Source organism: Cyprinus carpio, chromosome B7 (assembly GCF_018340385.1).
Source record: "Cyprinus carpio isolate SPL01 chromosome B7, ASM1834038v1, whole genome shotgun sequence".
NCBI classification, from domain to species: Eukaryota; Metazoa; Chordata; class Actinopteri; order Cypriniformes; family Cyprinidae; genus Cyprinus; species Cyprinus carpio.
In genome coordinates this window covers 41,064,241-41,081,107 of record NC_056603.1, presented here as the reverse complement: position 1 = coordinate 41,081,107, position 16,867 = coordinate 41,064,241, and the positions used below count along the sequence as shown (strand labels likewise).

At 39.5% G+C, this 16,867-nt stretch overlaps 1 protein-coding gene across 1 annotated transcript in view; it reads right to left on the bottom strand.

The window, feature by feature from the left end:
- frem1a (Fras1 related extracellular matrix 1a) overlaps positions 1–16,867 on the bottom strand; it is a 39,405-nt gene that overhangs the window by 2,817 nt on the left and 19,721 nt on the right. Inside the window, exons 17-37 of the mRNA XM_042728686.1 lie at positions 16,649–16,852; positions 16,194–16,379; positions 15,814–16,010; positions 14,640–14,847; positions 14,340–14,484; positions 12,289–12,401; positions 11,732–11,745; positions 11,180–11,375; positions 10,608–10,872; positions 9,186–9,603; positions 8,688–8,889; positions 8,316–8,460; positions 8,010–8,139; positions 7,846–7,915; positions 7,552–7,698; positions 7,227–7,411; positions 6,435–6,482; positions 6,116–6,274; positions 5,923–6,039; positions 5,707–5,822; positions 5,411–5,496 (exon numbers count right to left, since the gene is read on the bottom strand). Of these exons, the coding sequence (XP_042584620.1) occupies positions 5,411–5,496; positions 5,707–5,822; positions 5,923–6,039; positions 6,116–6,274; positions 6,435–6,482; positions 7,227–7,411; positions 7,552–7,698; positions 7,846–7,915; positions 8,010–8,139; positions 8,316–8,460; positions 8,688–8,889; positions 9,186–9,603; positions 10,608–10,872; positions 11,180–11,375; positions 11,732–11,745; positions 12,289–12,401; positions 14,340–14,484; positions 14,640–14,847; positions 15,814–16,010; positions 16,194–16,379; positions 16,649–16,852 (3,351 nt within the window). The remainder of the gene's footprint in view (positions 1–5,410; positions 5,497–5,706; positions 5,823–5,922; positions 6,040–6,115; positions 6,275–6,434; positions 6,483–7,226; positions 7,412–7,551; positions 7,699–7,845; positions 7,916–8,009; positions 8,140–8,315; positions 8,461–8,687; positions 8,890–9,185; positions 9,604–10,607; positions 10,873–11,179; positions 11,376–11,731; positions 11,746–12,288; positions 12,402–14,339; positions 14,485–14,639; positions 14,848–15,813; positions 16,011–16,193; positions 16,380–16,648; positions 16,853–16,867) is intronic.

Here is a 16,867-nt window from a genome sequence, read left to right as displayed (position 1 = left end):
AGCTGAATTGTCATTTCAGTCGTTGGTGTGTTGCAGTAGGCGTCTCTACCTTTGAAGAATTGTGTAACTTAATTGTTTTAGAGCAATTTAGAAACATCCTCCCTGATCGAATCGCAATATATATAAATGAGCGGAAGGTAAAAACAGCAGCAGATGCCGCAGTTTTATCTGATGAATATGTTTTAACGCACAGGCAAAATTTTAAAAGAATATAATCCAGGAAGGGGCTACCGCGAGCAGCGCATTAGGCGTTTCAGTGAACGTTCAGTATTTTCTAATACTGCCACTAGTCAGTCTGGTGCCAGAGAACAGTTTCGTGGCAAGGCAGATCCGGATGCTTGTCGTTATTGTTTAGAGAAGGGGCACTGGAAGAACGAGTGTCCGGCCTTGAAAGAAAAGGGCCAGAGAAGCAAACCTGGCGCGTCAAGACCTGTTGCTCTTGCCGTTTCTGGTGTGCGCGCGCACGGTCTGAGTTCATCCGCACAGAGATTAGGTCAAACCCTGAAGTGGGTGTGGCCTCCTCTAATTTGTCTGCAGACAGCCTTGTTGGATCTAGCCAGTATAGCCATTCGGAGGTAATTGAAGCCGATGTCAATGATTATCCTCCTTTCATTACAGATGGTTTTGTATCGTTGGTGGGCAGTTCTGTAAAGGTGCCAGTTAAAATTCTTAGAGATACGGGGGCCTGTGAATCTTTTCTTCTAGAGTCTGTTTTGCCTCTTTCTAGTGAGTCCAGCACTGGTAATGTTTTAGTGAGGGGAATTGGGGTTGCAGGTTGTAACTGTTCCTCTGCACAGGATTGAGCTACAGTCAGACCTAGTTCAGGGTGAGGTTGTCATTGCTGTGCGCCATTCGTTGCCTGTAGATGGTGTACATCTCATCTTGGGTAATAACTTGGCTGGAGAGCGTGTTTGGCGTGATGTGCCGTCACCTGTGGTGGTTAAGAGCGTTCCATCTATCCCATCAGGTGCTGATAGTAGCCTGCAGAGCTTACCTGAGGTGTTCCCTGCCTGTGCAGTAACACGTGCCATGAACCGTGCCTCTGGAACTGAGGTTTTAGAGAAAAATCGTAAGCCTGATTTACAGCCTATTGTTTTGCCAGATTTGCCATCTTCTCTGTCATTTAGTGATTTTGTTGTAGCTCAGAAGGAGGACTCAACATTGAGTGAACTGTTTGCTGGGGTTTTGCCCTGTTGAGGAGCGACATAGTGCAGCGAGGGGTTATTTTGTTCAGGATGGGTTGTTGGTTCGTAAGTGGATGCCTCAGATTAATGACGTGCTTGAGGATCCTGTTTTCCCAGATAGTAGTGCCTGTGAAGTTTAGAAACTTGATACTACAGACGGCTCACGGTGATATAGCGGGCCATTTGGGGGTGCGGAAGACATATGACAGACTTATGAAGTACTTCTATTGGCCTTGCCTAAAGAAGGATGTGGCATGCTTCATTAAGACCTGTCATACATGTCAGTTAACTGGAAAGCCTAATCAGGTGATCAAGCCCGCTCCACTATACCCTATTCCAGCTTTAGGGAAACCATTTGAGTATTTGCTAATCGACTGTGTTGGACCATTGCCTCCATCAAAGTCATGGTGTGTTTACCTTTTGACTGTGATGTGTCAGGCCACCCGTTACCCGGCTGCCTATGCGTTACGTACAATTTCTACCAAGTCGGTGGTGAAGGCTCTCTCTCAGTTTATCTCTATCTTTGGTATCCCACAGATTATTCAGAGTGACAGAGGCTCCAATTTTACGTCACGTATGTTTTCAGAAGTGCTGGAGCAGCTGCATGTTAAACATCAGCTCAGCAGTGCTTATCACGCCCAAAGCCAAGGCTCTTTGGAGCGTTTTCACCAGACACTAAAGTCCCTGCTTAGGGGTTACTGTGTTCAGCTTAGCAAAGACTGGGAGGAAGGGCTTCCATGGTTGTTGCTTGCAGCACGTGAGGTAACACAGGAAAGTATGGGTTTTTCACCTAATGATTTGGTGTTCGGCCATAGAGTCCGGGGGCCTTTAGCTGTCCTACAGGATAAGCTGAAGTGTCCTGAAAGTCCTACTAACTTGTAGGAGTATGTGAACGGCTTTCGCCGGAAATTGTTCTTAGCTTGTGAGATGGCTGTAGAAAATCTGACTAAGGCTCAGAAGAAAATGAAGAGCTGGTATGATCTCCGGGCTGAGCCGAGAATATTCAGTTTGGGAGATCAGGTTCTGGCGCTGTTGCCGATAGCCGGTTCTCCCTTCCTTTCTGGCTAAATATGCAGGTCCTTACACGGTTGTTCGGCAGGTGTCAGACCTGAACTATCTAGTTTCAACTCCTGACCGTAGACGTACTACGCAACTTTGTCACATTAATCTTTTGAAACCTTACTACAGTAGGTCTCCAGTTTCTGGGGCAGCAGAGACTGGTGATCAGGTTAAGTCAGTTGCTTTGGCTGCAGTTGCTGGGATATCTAGCTTCTCTTCCCACATGGTGGCAGCGGGTGGTGATGAGGATGTGGTTAGCCCAGACGACTGTGTGCTCCAGCCTCGGTTGAAGAACTCAGAGAAGTTGTCTGAGTTGGACACACTACTTGGGCATTTGTCCAAGGAGAGGGCATTAGAAGTTGAGTCGTTGATTTTTAACTTTCCTGCTTTGTTTTCAGACACACCCGTCGTGCACTCACTTGATTCAACATGACATTGATGTGGGTGATACTGAGCCGATAAGGCAGAGGTTCTATCGGGTGTCATTTGAGAAACTGCAGCACCTAGAGACAGTGGTGAAGTATCTCTTGAATAATGGTTTGGCAGAACCCTCTTATTCCAGTTGGGCTTCACCTTGTATTCTAGTTAGTAAACCTGACGGGACGTATAGATTTTGCACCGATTATCGGAAGCTAAATAACATCACAAAGCCAGACTCTTTTCCGCTCCCAAGGGTTGAAGACTGTGTTGACCGGGTAGGATCGGCCAGGTTCGTAAGTAAGTTTGATTTACTTAAAGGCTACTATCAGGTTCCTTTGACACCTCGGGCTCAGGAGGTTTCAGCCTTTATAACGCCGTCTGGCCTATATTCGTACTCTGTGATGAGCTTTGGGTTACGAAATGCCCCCGCCACATTTCAGCGACTAATGAACCGCGTAGTCTCTGGTTTACAGGGCTGTGCTGTTTATTTGGATGATGTTGTCGTGTATAGTGACGGGTGGGTCTGAACATCTTGAGTGTATCCAGGCTCTTTTTACACGGCTAGTTGAAGCTCGTCTCACTGTAAATCTTGCTAAGTGCGAGTTTGCCCAGGCGACAGTTGTTTATTTGGGGAAGGTGGTGGCAGGGCCAGGTGAGGCCTGTGCACGCGAATGTGGTGGCTATTGATAATTTCCCTGTTCCAGCTACCAAACCTGAGCTTAGACGTTTTTTTAGGAATGGTGGGGTATTATCGTGGCTTCTGTGCTAACTTTTCCACCGTCGTTGCCCCATTGACCGACCTTTTGAAAGGCCGTAGTAAATTTGATTGGACCGCGATTTGTCAGGCCGCATTTGAGAATGTGAAATTGTTGTTAACATCTGCATCTGTTTTAATGGCTCCCCGCATGGACCAGTCATTCCAGATGCAGGTCGATGCTAGTCACGTGGGTGCTGGGGCTGTGCTCCTGCAGAGGGATGAGCAAGGCGTAGTGTGTTTCTTCTCGAAAAAGTTTAACCACCACCAGCTAAATTATTCGACCATCGAGAAAGAAACACTGGCTTTAATCTGGGGATTACAACACTTTCATGTTTATTTAAGTGGGGGTGCCGTTCCAGTTACCATTTATTCTGATCATCATAACCCACTAACGTTCTTGTATTCTCTAAAGAGCCCAAGTCAGCGCCTTATGCGCTGGGTGTTATTTTTACAACCGTATAGCCTACTGATCCGGCACATTCGGGGTGTGGATAACATTATGGCTGACGCCCTTGTCCCGTGCCCCGTGTGAGCCGGAGTGAGTCAGTGTCTTTGTCCTGTCTGTTTCTCTCTCTCTCTGGTATCTCCCATCTCTTTCTCTGCCTAGTCTCCTTAAAATTTGGCTTTCCAGGTACCGGGACTTGCTGGAGCCTGGAGTTTGAGGGAGGGTAATTGGAACTACTGGGGAGTGGAGGGAAGGGGCGGGTTTGCTGGATTCAAGTAGCCATTTTGCATCTGCCCTAGACCAAGTTGAGTATTTTTAACATTTGATGTTTACTCATAATTTCATATATTGAGAAGTGAGATGTATGCTAGTTAATTGATATGTTTGGGTGCTGGGGGGGGGTAGGTGTGTGTAAATATTTTTTTTTTTTTCCAGAGTCTCTCTTTGAGGCCTCTGTCGTAAGGGGGGGGGGTGTCACGGCTTTGCCTGGCTCCTCCTCCTGCCTGTGTGCTGTGTCTGTCTCCTCCAGGTGAGCTGGGCGCAGGTGTTTGGAGTTGTGCTAATCAGTTCCTGGGTCTGGGCTTTTAAAGACGCTGTAGATGAGACCGACTGGGGGTGGACTGCCGTTGTTCCATCTCTCCCGCACCGACTAGGATTTTGTTTTGTTTATTCACTGCACCTCACTATACTGATTGCTTACACTTTTATTTTTCAAAGCTATCTTCATTACTGATTGTATAACATTTATTCTGTTAAATTCTATTTATTTAATAAATCAAGTATATGTGGTTATTCCGCGTGTGGTCTTTCCCTACTCTGTTGCGTGCTTTGAGCCAGGCTTGTAACAATACTCAAAGGCCTCTAAACGATCAGCATGTTCATTACTTTGCTACAACATGCCTTCTGTTGTTTATACTAGTTATATACTAGTTTATACTATTTTAGCAACTTTTTACAAAAGTATAATTGTAAAAATGTCCACCTTCAGGGCATGCTAATTTTTATAAAGTAAAAAAATATATATATAAATTATTTATTTTTTTTTTTTCAAGATAAACATTTACTGGACTGAAGCGACTTAGGTTTACTTTATTATCTGAGCATCATTTAAAGAAAAAAAACAATTACATTTTAAAATGTTTCAAACATGATTTTAAGGAATGTTTCTTTGCTCATCTGCATTGTACTGCATTATGTTTTGCCCACACAATAAAAACTACAGAGCATTTATTATAAAACTAAGCATTTAAAAATCATCTGACATATTATTGGCAGATACAGTCTGCTATACAGTTAAAAAGATCTCACTGATTTGCATTACAAGCATCAGAATTGTATTTTTTTGTGGGTCATGTAAATATCAGCATCTACACTAAATTGCATATTTTAGCTCAGTGTGGTCCTCTGATATCATACTATATGAGCCATAAAAGCACATACGCAAACTTTTATTTTTTATATTTAATATGATTTTGTCTGAAGATAAGATCAACTCTTCTGTTTCAAAACACTGACTGCATAAAATTCAGAAATAAAAAAAGTTACCGATCCAAAAAGGTTTTCTGTCACTGAAGTCCCACAGCCAGCCCATGTCTCCTTTGGACCTAACACTGACCAGGTGTCCATTGTATTGAGGGAACAAGTATTCAGTCAGTCACAGTGACTCATAACCAGCACTTTTATTGCAAGGCTGTTACCATGTCTTGAACACTGGGGGGACTTTATTTTTCACTATTATTTTGATTCTAGTTGGAAATGAATCCGTTTGAATTATTAGCAAAATAATATTTTTAAATATGCACACATTCACTATTATTTATCTAGCGTTTGCTCTGTCTGACCTCTCTCTGCAGGCCCGTGCTGCGGCGCTCCACGTGGCTTTGCGTTCAGTGCTTAGTATGTAACAGTAGTTGTTGTGATACGTCCATCCTGGAGGACATTTCTGTGCTTTCACAGTCTGGATGAGCGCAGAAAAGACATTCAAATAATCTCGTGAAATGCAGAAACCGAAGGCTAAGTCATCATGACTTCTAAATATGAAATACTGTGATAACAACCTCATTATTCGGGGTCCAGGGCCTCCAGGAGTCCCCGTTACAGCGGAGCAGCTGAGCCGAGCTGTCGTTATAATGCAGAAAGCCAGTGAGCTCTGGGGTGCAGGGTTTGGAGGACGGCTGGGGAGAGATACAAGCAAACAGGTTTATTTGCAAAATATTACTTTAAATGATTCAGACCTTTTCCAACTCTTACCTGAGTCACAACACGCTGTGCAGCAGCTCTGGTGTTAGTGTGCGGGACGGTCCTGTCGTGAGGAGGGCGCTGCTGACCCCAGCTGGTCACCTGTGCCTTTCTGTCAGACCCTGAGTCTGCGCTGTCCTCCTCGACCGCCATCGACATGATCCCGTGATACTGTAAGTGATTAGTAATATTAATATGATGTCAATAAAGGGAATTATTTGTGATTTTATATAACAAATGGTAACAAAAATTAAATAAAAAAATGTTTTGGCCATAACGGATATGTCTAGTCCCAGCTGCTCGACTGCCATTATGTTTTTATTCTGCTTACTTTGTAAATGATGTCAGATCCGTCCCGAATGGTTTCAGAAGGCTGAACCTGTGGATGGAAGTTCGTGTTAGAAAAAATGTTTTGTTTAATTAAAATAACAGTGTAATAAATACAAAATAATTCTAAATGTATAAATATTTGCAATAAAATTTAGATTAAATAAATATTTAATATTTATTTGCCTAGGCAACTAACTGAAATTACATAAGTTGAAGTGTTAAAATTACTAAAATTAAAACGGAAATAAAATTAATTATAGTTGTTAGTTCTTAAATCTTAAAACACTAAAATGTGGAATTTAAAACAAAAATTTAAATGAAAACTAAAAATATATAAATAAAAGCTATATTTATATATTTATATATATTCAAAATTGTTTTTGTTAACTGAAATAAACCTGAAATTAAATTCAATTAAATACAATGAAAAAAAAAAATTATAATTTGCCTATTACATTAAATATTGTAAGCTTGTTTTAACTTGAATAAAGCTGAAATTAAATATTACATGAAAGACTTAAAAAAAAACTTGAACATTATATTAAATTAAATATAAATATTAATATTATAAATAAATATAACACAACTTAAAAGTACTAAAATGACTAAAACAAATGAAAATGAATTAAAGCTAAATAGAAATATTAAAAGGGAATGAAGATGTCATAAGCACATAACAAAATTCTAAAACTTATAATGAAAAAACTGTAAATATAAAAATAAAATCGAATCCAGCATCATGATAATAAATGCTGTAATAGTATAAACTTAATACTAGTTTGTTCTGACTTACCACTTTCCCATTCCCAATTGTAGCAGTGGGAGCTTGAACTATTATATCCCCGTCTCCTCTGATGAAGCTCTGAGAGAAAGGTAGAGTCTCCACCTGGATGGAGCCGTGTTGAGGATACGGCCCCGGCTGCACCTCTCGGCCCTGAAGACCAGTGTCCGCTTTAAACCGGCTCTCTCTGCACTGACCTTTACAAACAGCCAACGAATCCTCTTACTACACACATACCCTGTGACGCTTCATTTTGTGAAAAAAGTATGATTTTTGCTCTTTTCGTTTAAAGGAATAGTTCACCTAAATGTTGGTCTTCTGGACAACTTGCACTAACCATTTGTGTCCTTTATGAAGATGGTGGCTTTTGAGTTGACTTTCAGCACTGCACCCACGGGAGAGACCAAATTAACCTCAAATTTCTCATCAGCTTCCTCTAAAGAGTCCTGAACAATCTCCACTTTCCATACTCTGCTGACCACTCCTGGAAACAGACACCGTTTAATTCTGTTATCATTCATTTAGGTTTTGAATTAGCTTCTGTATTATAGTACATCTCAGTTCATTGTTTATTTGTATAAACAAGTTATATTCCCACAATAAATCCCCATGTTGGTGGATTACAAATGACCTGGGTCAAACTGAATCAGAGATGAAGCCGGTATAAAGTCTTTTCCAGCAGATGCTGTTAGTTCTTTCACCTATGGAAAATGAAAAGTGCATATTGAAATCCTTTATTCTTCTTCACAAAAGAATAAAAAGCAACCAAATACACCATAACAAATAAAGCTATACCTGTACAGTCACATAAGACGAGTCCTGCACATTCCCCTTCCTCTGGATGGTCAGTGAGACTGACCCTTGACTCTCACATATTACATACTCAGTCCTGCTCAGCTGCACACTGGCCCAGCTGAACTCCAGTCTGACAGAGAGAATAACATTACACATCCTAACATACACAAACAACCTCATCCAAATACTTATTTCTACTAGAAATGGTGATTTATGGACGATAAGGTCTAATAAAATTAAATAACTTAGTCACTAATCCTGCAAGAAAAACAAAATCAAAGCAACATTTAAAAGCCCAGGGTTTACTTGTGAGAGGCTCCGGTGTTTCCCAGCGCATCAGAAACAGCAAACTCCAGACTGTCAGTCAAAGCATCCAGAGCAGAGTTTATGATGTAGACTATATTCCTTCTGTTCAGATCCTTCTGAGAGAAACGCTGCCTCACAAACTCACCTACAGACAAAGAGTTTACATCATGTGAATACATTAATACATACGGACGGACAGATACACAGTCAGACAGATGGATATACAAACAGATAGATATTCACACAGACAGATATACAAACAGACAGGCAGATAGATATACAGACAGAGAGATAGATATACTGATAGATAGATATACAGATAGACTGATAGATATACAGACAGACAGACAGACAGACAGACAGATCTCTCACCACTGGTATAATTTTCCAGGTACCCAAAGTACGGCGCTCTGAGGATGTGATAGATCAGATCAGCATCTGCTGAGTTCAGATCCTGAGCCTTGAGCTCTCTGGAGGAAATGAAGATCCCATAACGACCATCTTTGAGGAGCTCCACTTTCCACAGTGTTTCCAGCACTGCTATCTGCGGAGCGACGCTGTCTAGAGCTTCAATCTGTGGCACACACACACACAATCACAGCAGTATTAAAAGATGATTACAGGGCAAGTGCTCAAAATCTGGAGGATAACCTGTATCATCATTATACTGTATATCGCCCGGCACAAAAACTTCCTCTGCGTTTAATCACTAAAGCTCAGACAAAACAGTAAAGACTTCCTGTAATGCTGTATTGTGAAAAGTGCTATACAAATAAATTTTACTTGACTTGATATCCGTTGAATATGCATTTATTTATTTTTTATAAAATATCCTAAAAACAGGTACAGCAAAAAATGATTTTAACTAACTTGCAGTGTGAAGAAGACGGGCTCTGTTTGCAGTTTTCCGTCCAGCAGGAAGCCTCTCTCTGTGCTATCAGAGGCTGTGAACCTGAAGCGATCGATCTGAGAAGCTCCTCCAGAGTGTCTGTATGCAACACACAGATCCTGAATATTCTGCTGGGAGAAATTACTGCCAGCGAGCAGCGGCTGCCCCTTCAGGAGCAGCTGACCGTACTGAGGAGGCTGCAGCACGCTGAAGCTCAAGGCAGTGTGTGGGCTGTCAGGGTCATACAGAAACAAGGCATCGGGGGTCAAAGCCATGCTAGACCCCTGAGGAACCCGCAGACCGGTGTTATGCACTAGTGTGGGCAGAACCTTATCAGTCATCTCTACTAAGATCTCCAGGGTCCCGTTGCGAGTTGATATGCCATTGCTGACCACAAACCTATGGATAATGTAGACATATGGACATTATGTGTAAAGACAAAACACAAATCAATAAGCCTTATGCGCAGGCATTCAATAATGCACAGGTACTAAACTATATGTATATATATATATATATATATACACACAGTAAATACAGTACACACACACGCACACAAATCTAAAACTATAAAATAGGTGAGCAAAGACTTGTAAAAAGTAATCTCACATACTGGTCATATTTCACCCCTAAATAAATAAACAAATTAAAAAAGTAAAAAGAAATTTTACTTTGCAAAAAGAAATAATTATCATATTATATCATATTACAAGTCTCATATTACATTAATGTAATTTTAATATTTAATGACAGTTACTGTACTGATGAATTGTGTGTAAAATGTGCGAATTAATTAATGTTCCCAAAACAGGCTAATATATTATAAATATTAATAAATATTATTTCATAAAATAAATAAATAAAAGAGGAAGAATTTGAAGTGTGACTTTGCGAAAAGAAAGTGAAACAACACTTAGGAAAAAAAATATTGTGTAAAAAGTTTATATATTTTTATATTCTTTTTTATATTAAAAAAATATATAAAGCATAAATTGTGTCATATTATATATTACATTAATTACATTAATATTATCTTAATAATGAATTATAATGAAAATAATATGACATTCCTAAACAGGCTTCATTTTCTTTATTATATGTTAGAAATATTATGTAATAAAATAATTAAACAAATAATTATTTTATTAGAATTTGCAAAAAGAAAGCGAAGCAACACTTAGGAAAAAATACTGTGTAAAAAGTGTATATGTTTATATACTTATGAATATATATTATATAAACTACATTAATATTATATTAATATTTAATAATGCATTATCATGAATATGCTTCACTATCTTTAAATGTTATAAAAAATATTGTTTTTATTATTTATGTTTGATTTTAGAGTGAAATATGATTTAATTAACATATAACACAATGCTCTTGCATGAGGTCCTTACCGCAGGGTCTCTTTAGGTGAAGTGGCTCTGTTGTCATGTACGTAACACACCAGGTTTGCTGCTACGTCCAGCTGACTGAACGACTGGATTTGCACTCCGGGGTGTTTGATGTACTCCACATGTCCATGTGCTGGAGGTACGGTGATGATGTACAGCAGCTCCTCCGGCTTGTCAGTGCCGTCCACAGCCAGCAAGACGTCTGTGGTGAGGGTCACACGCTCCCCGCGGCTCGTCCTCACAGGCTTCAGGAGCAATGCTATGTCTCCTGGAGAGAAGCACAAAACCGACTCCAAATGATGAATAATTTGCTGATAACTATAGTATGCATATCATCAGGAAAATAGGTTCATATCAGATACTTATAGTTACTTTTAATGTAGGATTTACAAATTAGTAAATTTCACAAATGATTACAAAGAAATGGCAAGTAACATTAAATTAAAAGTAAAACTCATTTCAAATGACTGAAATTTCTTTAAAAACATGTTCAATCTTTACAGTGCTGGGAAAAACTACAATAAACTAAATACACTTACTCCAAATGAAGACATGAGAATAAAGCAGCAGCCCACCTTTCTCCAGCTCTTTGACCGTGATGTGGAAGTGCTGCGCAGGAGAGCGGTTCTTGCCATCCAACAGGTGGAAGACAAAGAAGTCAGCGGCGGCGGCTCCAGGATGACCGGTGTGAAGGTAACGTAACAGGTTCATCTCCAGAACCTGCTGAGAGCAGTTCATTCCTGCTGATACTGACACCCAGTCTGTGCCCACCTGAGGAACAGCAGACCACCAGTGTGTCAGTGGCTTAAAGGAACAGTTCACCCAGAAATTAAATTATACTCAGACCATCCAAGATGTAGATGAGTTTGTTACTTCATACGAACAGATTTGGAGAAACTTATCATTAAATGTAGCATTGCATCACTTGCTCACCAATGGATGCTCTGCAGTGAATGGGTGCCGTCAGAATGATAGTCAAAACAGTTGATAAAAACATCACACTAATCTTCAAACAATCCACACCACTCCAGTTCATCAGTTAATGTCTTGTGAAGTGGAAAGCTCCATTATTAACATTGCTTCTGGCCAAAATGTGAGTCCATCATGTTTTTATCAGCTGTTTAGACTCTCATTCTGATGGCTCCCATTCATTTTGGGATCTGGGATCTCTTCCAATGAAGAAAGAAACTCATCTACATCTTGGATGGCCTGCGGATGAGTACATTTTCAGCTAATTTTCATTTCTGGGTGAACTATTCCTTTAAGGTGCATTCACACACCAAGGACAATAACTATAACAATAAAGATAAAGTTTTAATATTTATTCTACACCATTCCACAATTATAATGATAATGACACCATTAAAATCACATAAAAACATTGACAGCCGATCCGAATCTACTCGCATCAGTGAGCTTAAGCATTTAAAGCAGGAGACGACATAACTGCAATGTGTTCATAATAAACAGAACCATATTTTCTTAGTGTGAAGAACATTTTTCTGCCGTAAAGAACCTTTTGTGCGCAGGAAAGGTTCCATGGATGTTAAAGGTTCTTCATGGAACTTCAGAAGCCAATAAAGAACCTTTGTTTTTAAGAGAGCCATTATGAAACAAATTGTTCCTTTTAAGGTGTAAACAAAGTATATTTGATATTTTTTAACTGCAGATTGAGTAAACTGACCTCCATCAAAAACACACAAGATGTCAGAGGACGGAGTGTCCTTGTCGTGAGCGCTGAGCACAGCACTGGAGATCAGCCTGGACTCCCCAGCCTCCATCTCAATCCCAGTGTTCCTGTGTTTTGGAGGTTTTTTAGGGGGCGGATTTAGTGAATTGGGGGCCCAGGCAAATATAGGAATGGGGCCCTATACATTTGCACACTTTTACCTAGATCAACCCTCGAGGTCCTTTTTTTGTCGTGATGCTTGCTGCTGCACAATGGTGCCAGATTGTTGTGTCCAATGTTTCTAAATTTTTTATGTACATGTGCTAATGGGATTCTTTAATTTACATTTATTCATTTAGCAGATACTTTTATTATTTCATGTTGTAGACCACGAAATAGCAATTGATTTACGTTTTTTTAGTTTTAACATAAAACAAAATAAATTATAAAATGATAAACCTCACAACTGAAACCTTTATATTTCTGGGATGAGTCAGAAGTATAAATTATTATATTATTTTAAACAGATTTATGTGAGTGAATATTCGCATTGGTCTGAACAAAAACTGCAGACTGGATTATTGAAAATGCACATTCATTCTCTGCCAGTAGGAAGTGCTTTTGGAGTCAGAAATATAGTGGTTTCCGCGGTAACAGCTCTAAACAAAACAGCTCAGCTCATAAATGGTACTTTATCAGGTAAAATGAAAATGTGAGTTACCAGCGTAAGCCTACATTTTATTTTAGTCATTTTAACTTAGGGCTGTCAATCAATTAAAATATATAATCACAATTAATGGCATGATTGTCATGAGTTAACTTGTGAATAATCGCAACTTAATTGCACATTTTTTATCTGTTCTAAATGTACCTTAAATGAATATTTTCCCCATGGTTTCACAGACAAGGCTTAAGCTAGTCCCAGACTAAAATGCATGTTTGAGCTGTCTCAACTGAAAATAACTTGCTCTGACATATGTTAAAACTTATTGTTCTGTGTCAAGATGCACACCTGTAACACTTTCTTTTAAGGCATTTTTGTAATGCAAAAATTAATTTATGCAATAAATGTTTATTATTAGTGAAACCAGTTAACAGAGCATGAAGAGTAGACATGTTTCATAGGTCATAGATGTTTTTTTCAAAGAACTTGTTCATGTCTATTAGACACATGAAAGAAAAAAAAAAAAAAAAAAAAACAGAAATACTAGCTTCCTATTACTTCTCTTTCTTTGCATTGAGCACTTTACACAAACCTGTTTGCATTTTCGCATGACAGGGCAGCTCACTTCTGAACATGCAAAATGTACATTTATTATCTATTATTACATTTGTTTGCCTCTCTGTGCCACATACTGTATTTTGATGCAGCTAAATTCTCAAAACTGTTTTCATTGATACATTTGACTGTTTGTTGTCAGACAACGGGATGAATATGAAATAGTGACTGAAACGCGACCCATTAAGACTAACCAGCTCTCCCTTCCGAGAAGTTAATCTGCACAAAAATATATAATCGTGCCGTCGTCTGATAAAAATCAAATAGGCTACAGAATAGCTTGAAGACAATAGCTGTGCTGTGATTTCAGCTATACTTATATGTAAAATTAGAGAAGCAACATATCAGTGTTTTAACTGAAAGCGCAGCTCCTTTCAGCCGCGCGCTGAACGCAGAGAGAGAAGTGTGCGCGCGCTGGGAAAGAGGGACCTCGCGCTCGTGCGGCAGTCAGCTTAAATTTTTATTTTGCTACAAGCTGGATACACAAGAAGCACGTTCAACTCGGACGCGCAGACGATTGTCGTGCATAAACACCGTAAACAGCAACCGTTCGCGTGTCCGCGCTTAATGCGCATCTCCTATATGAAAAGCATTAGGGGGCCCTTGGCTTTTGGGGGCCCAAGGCAGTCGCCTACCTTTGCCTAATAATTAAGACCGACCATAATCTCAATCCCAGTGTTCCTGTGTTTTGGAGGTTTTTTTTTCAAAGTGATTTACCACTTAAACTAATTTATTAATGGCTAACAGTAGAGGAAGATTTACTGCAATGACATTAATGTGCAGTTACCGTATAATCTGTGGCTCCTCATCATTGACAGGCACTACTTTGACTCGCACGTGTTTCTGGAGCTGGTGTTTCCCGTCAGAGAGCTGAACAATAAATCCATCCTGCTCACTCTCAGAGTCATCGTGCATGTACATCACAGTCATGCCTGAGGACAGAGTAACACAGACAGACTTTATTAGTGATTATGCTTCTAACTGATCAAGAAAAGACACATTAAACTGATCAAAGTACTGTTTTTACTGTAGACCATACAATTTGGACTTGGAGGGGGGATGGGCATAAAATACTTTTTTTTTGTACCATTCCTGAGGTCGTCCATGGTGAAGTGCTCCACAGGGATCTCAGATCCACGCTTGTAGAGCGTCACATCATTGCCGTGTGGCACGCTCATGATGGAGCCGTGCTGAGGCTGCTGGACTATGCTGAACATTAAGCGCTCTCTGGGAACATCAAGATCCACCGCAATGAGTATAGATGAGTCCAGCTCTTTCATGTCTCCTTCCCGAACCTAAAAGACAAAACCCTGGTCATCACAACTGAATTAACTACAGCAAACTTTCTTTATACAGACAGACTATGCCAAATGTACAGTATAAACCTAAGTTTTTGCACTTACTCGGCAGTTATATACCAGCTAATAAAATATGTTCTAAGAACATTTTGCTAAAGTTAAAAATACTAAACATCCAAACCATCCATTAACATAAAAACCAAGGGAATACAGTATTATTACAATTGATAATTCTTTTGAATGTCTTCTGACCATTCTGAATCAAGTGATAGCATTTGTGACCCTCTAAAACAATTGAAATCATTCATAACCATCAATCACTTTGTATTGTGTCATAAGTAGCACTTTGTAGCACTAGCCACCAATACATTGTATGGGTCAAAAATATCCATTTTTCTTTTATGACAAAAATCATTAGGATATTAAGTAAAGATTATGTTCCATTAAGATATTTAACTAATTTCCTATCGTAAATATATCAAAACTTAATTTTTGATTACTAATATGCATGGTTAAGAATTTAACAATGAACTTGGACAACTTTAAAGGTGATTTTCTCAATATTTTGATTTCCCTGCACCCTCAGATTCCAGATTTTCAAATAGTTGTATCTCGGACAAATATTGTCCTATCATAAACCATACATCAGTGGAAAGCCTATTTATTCAGCTTTCAGATGACATATACATCTCAATTTCAAAAAATTGACCCTTATGACCCTTATATTTAAAAAAAAAAAAAGTTTCATGAACAATTCATGAAAAAAAAAAAAAATTAAATAACAAATGCAATAAAAACATAATTTATCTCACCTCACGATAAAAAAATAACATTACAGACCAGACAACTTTTGAATGAACATTCCATTAACGTGACTTCAGGAAGAGAACCCTGACAGAACGTTAGACCAGTGTTCTAAGAACATTCTCTGTTAGCTGGTCACGAGATTACTCTCTGACTGACCGTGATGTTTCTGGCCAGGAATTCTGGAATCTCGTCATTGGTTGGATGGATAATGATGTAAAATGGGACTGAAGAGGACTGCTGTTTCCCGTCAGACACATGCAGCATGAGCTGGTCGGTGGTGGGCTCAATCCTCTGGTGTCTAGACTGGACATAGTTAATGTGTCCATTCAACACATCCCTGTAGGTGAAAGAGGCTGAACAAGGAAAAACAACGCTATCAGTGCTGGGTAGAGTGTTACTGATTACTAATTACATGATGAAAACTGCACTCAGTTTACTAATTTAGGCAATGCATTCGGACTATTTTTAGATCACTTTAAGTTACTTTTATCTAACTTGTCTGGAGCAGCTTTTAGATTCAGTGAAATGTGACTCACCGATACTGATTCCCATGTTGCTCTTTTCAAATCCTGGACTGGGCAGGACGTTTTCTATGTATCCAAACTGTGGCGGAGCGACCAGAATGAGGTTAAGGTCCTCTGGAGCAGAGTCCTGGTCTTCAACTCTCAGATGGGTGACCGTGACGGAGGCTGACCCGCCCTCATCCACCATAAACACCTCTCCTGATGTGAGAAAAGATGCTTGATGGACTCTAGCGTGTAAACACTGAGTAGCAAAGGCTAAAACATGCACTTAATTGTATTAAGTAGTGTACTTCAAATCAAAGTCATTTTTGAAAAAAAAAAAAAAACTACTTGCTCATAATACAATATTAATGAAATTAAAGGCCACTTAAGTGAATTCGAAGAGAGATACTTTTATGACTGTTTCAGTTATAAACATAACATACAACATGATATTCTGACATCAGAAAGAAAAGTGTTCTTATTACCGACAGCTATAGCTGGTGGTTGGTTGTCCACGGGATAAACGGTGATATTAAGGTCGTAGACAGGCAGGGCGTTCTGTACTTCAGGTGTCTGTGCGTTGAATACAGTGGCTCTGTTACTGCAACAGGAAGGAACTGGCCCTGATTCTCCATCAGAGATCACAAATGTAACGACGTCATGACGTGGCTGCAGCCCAATCTCTTGTCCTGAGTGTATGATTG